Source organism: Coptis chinensis, chromosome 7, assembly GCF_015680905.1.
Source record: "Coptis chinensis isolate HL-2020 chromosome 7, ASM1568090v1, whole genome shotgun sequence".
Lineage (NCBI taxonomy): Eukaryota > Viridiplantae > Streptophyta > Magnoliopsida > Ranunculales > Ranunculaceae > Coptis > Coptis chinensis.
In genome coordinates, this window is record NC_141462.1 from 1,314,528 (window position 1) to 1,323,200 (window position 8,673).

The window sequence follows — 8,673 nt, forward strand, 5'->3', positions numbered from 1 at the left end:
AACAACAACAACAACAATATTTTCTTTTATTCGAAGAGTATATACTAAAAAAAAAACAAAAAACAACATCATCATTTACTTTTTTTCATAGATTATCAAATACAAAAACAAAAAAATCGAAATAAAAATAAATCCCTATAAAAATAAGACAAATCAAAAACTCACAAAAGCAAAGCTAACTGAACTTATTCTGCTCAAATACAGGCGCGTGCACTACTCTAAATGCTCCAAACAACTTCCACTTTTGAAGTTTGCGCCATCAATTCAAAATATACATGTTGGTCTAACTACCTTGTGAAAAATTCATCCATATGTTCTACCTCATTACAAAGTCACGATCTTCATCAACGAAATCTGAAGTTAAAAATCCCATCTTGAAAAAATTAAGTTTTCACGCACATACCACGTAAGAGTGTTCAGACAAAAGCACATGTCTCATTTGGTGTGCTATCTCTTTCCTATTGTGTGATATTTGTTTGTTTTCTTTGATTGATGTGATATTTTCAACTTCCTTTTGACATATTGCATATTGTACTTTCGACTCACTTTTTGTCTGCTGCGGTGTTAGCTAAAAATTTTTCTCAAGCTTTTTACCGGTATTTTATTTCTTCATCTCTTGACACTTTGAGGACATAGAATCCGTCTGTTTGGGGGTGGTAAGAACCTGTAGCAAAATTTAGGCAGTTTTTAGGTTGTATAAAACTTATTGATGAATAAGTGTACTTAGTGACATAGTCTTGTTTCCTTTTCTATGATGAAAATTTTCTAGAAATCTCACACTAGTATTCGAATTAGGATTTGTTCTTAGAAACATAATATAATATGTACGCAATAGTTTTTACATCTTTTCACGAACATTCAGGCACAGAATATCATTGACATCACATTGTATACATTTTGCAGGTTTAAAATAATGACATGATCATGTCAGTGATATTTTAGGTGATTCATTTTGGAGGGCTGGAGTACAAGTGAAGAAGGAGGCTCTCGTTAATTTTTTCACTGATCCGAATGAGGGAAGATTAACACTTCGACTTGCGGATATATTGGTCTACAGTTGGTTTGAGGGGAGGCATGCTTGTGTTGATGTAACTGGAGCCTCTCCGTTGGTAGGGCTTGGGAATAGAGTCTTTGAGGTGGGAGAAGCAGCTAATAGAGAAGCGGCAAGGAAGATTGGGAAACACGAGGAGGCCTGTAGAGCTAACCAACAGTGTTTCATTCCGTTCAGTTTCAACACTTTTGATTTCTTGGCACAACATTCTGTTAAGCTCTTTAAGTGATTGCAGAAAGTTATGGACTGCAATGTAATGACAGCTGGTTCTAACGAGTTTGTATTTAGGAGGAGAGGATTTCCCGTTCAGAAAGGACTTGCGGCACAGCATGTTGCACGCTTGTCCTAATTATTTGCAAAACTTGTTATCATTATCAATAAAAATTCGACTAAAAAAAAAAACAAAAACAACAACAATTTTTTTTATTCGAAGAGTATATTCTACAAAAAAAAAATAATAATAATAATAAAAAAAAACAAACAACAACAACAACATTTTCTTTTATTTGAAGATTATATACTACAAAAAAAAAAAAAAAAACCCCATTGTCATTTATTCGAAGAGTGTATACTTAAAAAAAAAAAAAAAAACAACAACAACAACAAAGATTTTCTTTTTACTTTCAAGAGTATATAAAAAAAAAAAAAAAAAAAAAAAAAAAAAAAAAAAAACTTGAAAACATTTTCATTATTTTGAAGAGTATATACTACAAAAAAAACAAATAAAAAACTCACAAAAACTAAGCTAACTGAACTTATTCTACTAAAGTACAGTCGTGTGCACTTCTCTATAAGCTCCAAACAACTTCCACTATTGAAGTTTGCACCATCAATCCAGAATATACGTGTTAGACTAACTACTTTGTGAAGAATTCTTTCATATGTTCTACCTCATTACAAAGCCACGATTTTCGTCTAGGAAATCTGACGTTAAAAGATCCATCTTGAAAAAATTAACTTTTCTCGTACATACCACGTAAGAGTGTTCAGACAAAAGCACATGTCTCATTTGGTGTGCTATATCTTTCCTATTGTGTGATATTTGTTTGTTTTCTTTGATTGGTGTGATATTTTCAACTTCCTTTTGACATATTGCATATTGTACTCGACTCACTTTTTACTGCAGTGTTAGCTAAATTTTTTCTCAAGCTTCACTGGTATTTTATTTCTTCATCTCTTGACACTTTGAGGACATAGCATCCGTCTGTTTGGGGGTAGTAAGAACCTGTAGCAAAATTTAGGCAGTTTTTAGGTTGTATAAAACTTATTGATGAATAAGTGTACTTAGTGACATAGTCTTGTTTTCTTTTCTATGATGAAAATTTTCTAGAAATCTCACACTAGTATTCGAATTAGGATTTGTTCTTAGAAACATAATATAATATGTACGCAATAGTTTTTACATCTTTTCACGAACATTCAGGCACAGAATATCATTGACAGCACATTGTATACATTTTGCAGGTTTAAAATAATGACATGATTATGTCAGTGATATTTTAGGTTATGCATTTTGGAGGGTTGGAGTACAAGTGAAGAAGGAGGCTCTCGTTAATTTTTTCATTGATCCGAATGAGGGAAGATCAACACTTCGGCTTGCGGATATATTAGTCTACAGTTGGTTTGAGGGGAGGCATGCGTGTGTTGATGTAACTGGAGCCTCTCCGTTGGTAGGGCTTGGGAATAGAGTCTTTGAGGTGGGAGAAGCAGCTAATAGAGAAGCGGCAGGGAAGATTGGGAAACACGAGGAGGCTCAGAGCTAACCACCAGTTGTTTCATTCCGCTTCGGTTTCAACACTTTTGGTTTCTTGGCACAACATTCATTAAAATTCTTTTAAGTGATTGCAGAAAGTTATGGACTGCAATGTAATGACAAAATTAGTTCTAACGAGTTTGTATTTAGGAGGAGAGGATTTGCCGTTCAGAAAGGACTTGCGACACAGCATATTGCACGCTTGTCCTAATTATTTGTAAAATTTGTTATCATTATCAATAAAATTTCCACTAAAAAAAAAACAAAAACAACAACAATTTCTTTTATTCGAAGAGTATATTCTACAAAACAAAAAAAAAAACCATTTTCTTTTAATCGAATAGTATATACTAAAAAAAAAAAAACAACAACAACAACAACAACAACATTTTCATTTTTTTGAAGAGTATATACTACAAAAAAAACCCCCATTAAAAATTTTAAAAAAAAAAAAAAAAAAAAACTAAAAAGCTAAGCTAACTGAACTTATTTTGCTAAAATACAGTCGCGTGCACTACTCAATAAGCTCCTTATTCGAATCTTAATGTCCGTTTATATTTGAGGGAGCTTATTTTGAGGACCACGACAGTAAAAATACCATGTCCGTTTATATACAGGAACTCTTATTGGCTTTTAAAGAGGCACATGGTATTTTTACTCAATAAGCTCCTTATTCGAAAAAAAATTGGTTTATTGGAATGTTTTTTATTAGTTTTTTTTCATAGTATTTTTTTTGTTGATAATATTTTTATTATAGTTTTGAAAATTTTGGGGGTGTGGTAATGGAAGTTTGCTAAAAAAAAAATTGGGGTGCAGTCCTTAGAGTTTGAAGATTTTTCTAGGCAATTAGTTATGTGATAGTGGAGTTTTTCTAATCTCGGGGTTGCGACCGCGCCCACACGCACCCCCTATATCCATCTATGCTGCTAACACAATCAACACAAACTCGAAGTTGATCTAGGCTGTGTAATGCACAATCAATGATGGGCAATTTGTTTCGACCAAAATGTGTCAAGGACTCGAGGTTGCTTGATTTTCAAGATGTTTGAAAGCTTCAGCTAAGCTAAGTATTTGTACGTGAATGAAATATTTCCAGAACTAACTTCTCCAGATTTTTTCATGCACAACCATAATTGGTAAAGCAAGCGCACTTTGTGACCTTAGTTCAAATGTCAGCTACATACACACTCTTGGGCCTTAAATTCCAAACTCCACTATTTATGCAAGACTAAAAGTGTGTACGGCGTACAGATACATGTACGTACGTAACTAGCATTCCCTTGTACTATCCATTGTGAAAATATGTTAAGTGAGGACTGAGGAGCTAATGCTTTATATAAGTCCTTTGGCAGATCATTAGCTATCCCCGTGCATCAGACAACTAGGATTTACCTTATTTAGTTAAGCATCCAAACTCGACATTCAAAGGAACCGAGCCCCTCACCATTTGCGGCCCTGCTTTCATTGTAGGTGCTTTGCCTCATATCTTGGCATTCAAATTTTTGAGCTAATCGAAACCATTTAAGCCATTAAACTAGTGAAGTGAGTAACTGACTAAAAAGAGCTGGTTGGAATGTGAGTCAAAGATGGTCCCATACTCATTACAGCTTCCAAAACAATGCCGCAATACATGAAAATGGCTCTATAATCCAAGACTTGTCAAGAAGCCTCATCTATATTCGTAGCTTCAGAACTCCTTTATATAGGAATTTAGTTGTACCTGCATTGTGGGAAAACTGGACGCTCAAAACATTTTACATCGCACGTATGTCAAAAATAAAAGCTCTGGACAAACCTTTTACACTGAAATGTACATATCTCGTGCCACATTTACCGTGTAGTGTCTAGAGTGAATATATTCTTAATCCTGGGAAACCTTTGTAGAAAAACAGAGAGATTTTGAAGCAAAGATTTCTCTAAAAACTGTTACGATGACCTTGAACCCCTTTAAGATGGCTCATGATCTTTGTAAAAGATTTATTAAATATATCAAGGTCAAATCCTCTCACATTCTCTCAATGGAGCATAAAACGAAGTATACTACAGAACCAACAGGCAGACAAAGGGGATAGATAAATGAGAAGAACAAATGACACCCCATTAATGGCTTAGAACTGAAATTGCATCTCTGACGTGTATTCTAAAGCATCAAGATGTCCAGCCATGGCTTTGTTCATGGGTGGTGGGCCACACCTCAAAACCTGCAAATCATTAGATATCGCTTGATCAAAATATTGCATACATTTAAAAGTGCATTTTATCGCATGCCTTTTTTTTTAACAAATGAATGGAGGAGGTGGGCCTGTCGGTACAATCACAAAAGAGTACAAAGCAGATTCTGAATGGTGCATGATAAATCTTGGGTTATGGTGTAGGTGCTAGCATAAGACATCAGCTATTTCACTATTTCAGTGAAGGAATGTTGTGTTAGAGGCAAACACTTTGCAGGCATCAATTGGCAGAAAAGCTTTGATAGCTTTGTCTCTGCCATGCCCTAATTTTGGTAGACCTTCCTGGCAAGACACAAGTTAATCATGCCTCAAACAAGTGTAACAATCAGAATTTACTCTGCTAACTTTTGTATAGTACCAAGGAGGGTCTAGAGGAGTCTGGCTGAAATTTAGCACTTACAAGTTCTGAATCAATGTGCATAAATCAAAAGATTTAAGGTGCTGAACTCACCCGGATATCAGATGCTGGAGCTGGTAAGTGGGCTTGAATCATTTCCTTGGACACAAACCCAACCCCACCATTCCATTCTTCAGGAGGCTGAGAGAAGATAAAAGCAAGATTCATGTGAGAGTCAACTGCAGTAACACAGTTATATATAGCAGTTATCTAATTCATGATTATAAGATCAAAACATAAGCACAATAACAATAGATTATCTGAGTACATAGTTTTTTTTTTACTTCACTTGAATACTTCATAAATTACTTGAAACCAAGACATCCATTTGGAATGGCATAGGTGCCATCAGATAAAGAAACGGGAACTACCGTGACCAATCAAATATGGTGAGAAGTCTGAAAAATAAGGTAGGGGTGCAGGTAGAAAATAGAAATGTAGAATCAAAAACTTCAATTTATTATCCGAAAGGGTACTTTTAGACAACCAATAGATGGAAACAGTAAAGCTTTGCTATTATAGTCGCATCAACCACTCAATTAAGAAGCATTCAGTCAAGGGAGCACTTAGCATTGGTCAAATATATGTACCTATTTGGCTTTCAATCTTCATATGCTTTGAACTATTAATGAAAATAAGAAAAATGACTACAGCAAAGAGAAAAGGAACTATACATGAGTAAGAAGCTATTATTAGTCAAAATGAGACAGAATCGGTGCAAAATATAATTCTAAGCCTCTCTAATAAATTTATCAAGGAACACTAAGTCCTTTGGATCTACAGATAAGTTGTATGTATTGTTCTCAATTAATGCACACCATCGCTAAAAGGTCTAACATGTAGTTTATATTCTCAGAAATTTAATGTGATGTTGTTAAACATCTGCCAAAAAATAGAGATGCTGAAAGAGAAGAGAATACCTGATTCAGTACATAGTACACTTTGAAACGGTCGGGGTAGTTACTTGCAAGTGAATCCAGCTCTTCCTGCACATGTACGACGTGAATTACTAGTACATTTCAATTTTAAAACCATGCGCTTATATCTTTGGTGTCATAATAATTACGCTCATGAACTACCCACAAAATTAGTTCTTCCACGTTTCAAATTTAAGTGGGTTTCATTTTCCCTTGGTCTCCATGTCTTGATAAGAAGATTAATTTGAAATCACTAATATTAAAACTTGTCATATAGTTGAGGTACAGACATACCCTAATACACCGGAGATAATTAGAGGGATGAGGAATTTACCTTCAGAAGGATGTCCTCATAGGTAACATTGGCATAAATAAGATGTACTTTCGTGTTATCTTTGGGATTTTCCAGTATAGCTCTTGCAACCTAGAGCGTAACAGAAACACATCTTGGTCAAAACTTCAAATAACAAAATGATCTAAGGCAGAGATGAAGTGACAATTCTTCAAACTTAAGTTTACCTGGAACATCGGAGTGATGCCAGAGCCACCAGCGAGCATCCCGAATGCTCTAACTTGGCCAGGTTGATACTTGAAACGCCCCTGTAAATATCAAAGATGTAGCACTTCAACAGCCAAAGGAGTATACTTTTAAGTTTTAATCGACTATGCTCAAAATACCATATTTTTCGATCAACTATATTTTGAATTGAAATATTTTTTGATTAACTATGCTTACCAGAGATTGGAAGCCAACTAATGAATTAATATATCTCAGAATTTTTTTTTTCAGGATTTCAGGCAAGAACAGGCTGAGAAACATGCCTTGACCATAACCATTTACTTGAACAAGCTAAATTAAGGAAGTCTAACTAAGTGGGTTTTTTTTTTTGTTTGGACAATTCACTCAAAGCTTATAAGACTTGCTTATATGCATTATAATGACTTGTTTCCTATGAATATGAGAAACAATGGTATTAATAAGTAGAATAATTTTGGCCAGGTGCCTCGCACTACAGACTACTTTGGTCTGGGGTACACTGAATAACATTACCAGAATGCATTGAAAAGAAAAATATTTACCTTGGGTCCCTTCACAGCCATGTAATCACCAACACGCATCTCTCGGAAATGGTGAGACATCCTTCCTTGTGGATACATCTACTCAATATCAGAAGTCAAACGCATTAAAAAGGCATGAATATTATAAACAAGAAAAATTAAATAAGAATAAATTAAACTGAGAAAATTTATTGCAAAAGAATAGATCAGGTGATGGAGATGTCATAGTGCATACCTTTATAACTAGTTCAAAGTATCCAATATCTGAATCCAAAGTTGTAGGTGTATAAGGTTTAATAACTTCTTCACCGAGAGCATCCTTTCCCCTGTTGCAGAAGACATTGAACATTCAAGGTGGTCATTCAGTGTTAGGAATGTCATGTATATTGGGCGCAATGTGATAAAAAAAAAATACATTAAATATATTAAGATGAAAAATGGTAGGAGATTAAAGAACAAGGTTTAACCTGCAACTTATATGCTGTCCAATTGGAAGTCCCAACACTGAAGAAGTCGTAGGAAGAGCAAACTTAAACTTAGCAACATTGTGGCTGAGCTGAATACGTTGAACAAGTTTGAAGTCCTTGAACTTTTCAGGATTTAAGCAACCTGAAAACACCAACATATTGTATCAGCCAAACTTCAAAAAGTAACACCCTTTAATATCTCATATAAGTATATAACCATCTCAATGGCACATCCGCCCGGTATAGAACAACCATCCCGTCTTTCGAGAGCCTATAAAGTAAGAGTGTGGTCATTTCTTGGTATAAAATCTCACTTAAAAGTAACTGCATTGTGGGGAAAACTAAATAACTTGTATTTTGATACTTGGAGAATGAGTTTGCATAAATTTCATAACCAGACATCAAAACAAACTGTCCATAGCCTATAGTCTATTGATTTTTTTTTTTTTTTAAAAAAAAAAACACATTCAGAGTTCTAGCTACACAACATTTCAAAATAACCAAATAATGAAACAAGAATGGTTCTTTTATATATATATACCTTTGGATTTCTTGGAAAAGTGGAAATAATAAGCACCAGCAGCAATTGCAACAACAGCTACTGCAATACCCAGAAACTCAATTCTAGTGTTTTGTAACAAGTCCATTTTTTTTCTTTTTTATTGCCCACACCAACAAAAAAAAAACCACTCTTTTAAAGGTAGATCTATTTTTTGAGTAAGAAAGAAAGAAAGAAAGAAAGGTATGAACTCTCTCTCTCTCTCTCTCTTTCTTACCTAACACAACTAACAACTGCAT

General features: G+C 34.5%; 1 protein-coding gene across 1 annotated transcript; it reads right to left on the reverse strand.

Annotated features, from left to right (window-relative positions):
- Nucleotides 1-4,715: 4,715 nt before the first annotated feature.
- CBR (NADH:cytochrome B5 reductase 1) lies at nucleotides 4,716-8,673 on the reverse strand. The gene is made up of 9 exons (XM_086575211.1): nucleotides 8,417-8,673; nucleotides 7,876-8,017; nucleotides 7,644-7,734; nucleotides 7,430-7,507; nucleotides 6,869-6,949; nucleotides 6,684-6,773; nucleotides 6,353-6,418; nucleotides 5,487-5,573; nucleotides 4,716-5,005 (listed from the first exon to the last, which is right to left on the reverse strand). The coding sequence occupies exons 1-9, from the start codon at nucleotides 8,520-8,522 to the stop codon at nucleotides 4,913-4,915; spliced, it is 834 nt and encodes a 277-aa protein (XP_086431337.1). The 5' UTR covers nucleotides 8,523-8,673; the 3' UTR covers nucleotides 4,716-4,912.

Bases quoted from the DNA above. Each gene is read 5' to 3' on its own strand.
- CBR (XM_086575211.1), bottom strand. From the start codon at position 8,522: ATGGACTTGTTACAAAACACTAGAATTGAGTTTCTGGGTATTGCAGTA. The intron at 7,508-7,643 runs GTATGCACTATG...GATATTGAGTAG, and splicing joins ACTTTGAACTAGTTATAAAG to ATGTATCCACAAGGAAGGAT. The intron at 5,574-6,352 runs GTATTCTCTTCT...ATCTTCTCTCAG, and splicing joins TGTACTATGTACTGAATCAG to CCTCCTGAAGAATGGAATGG.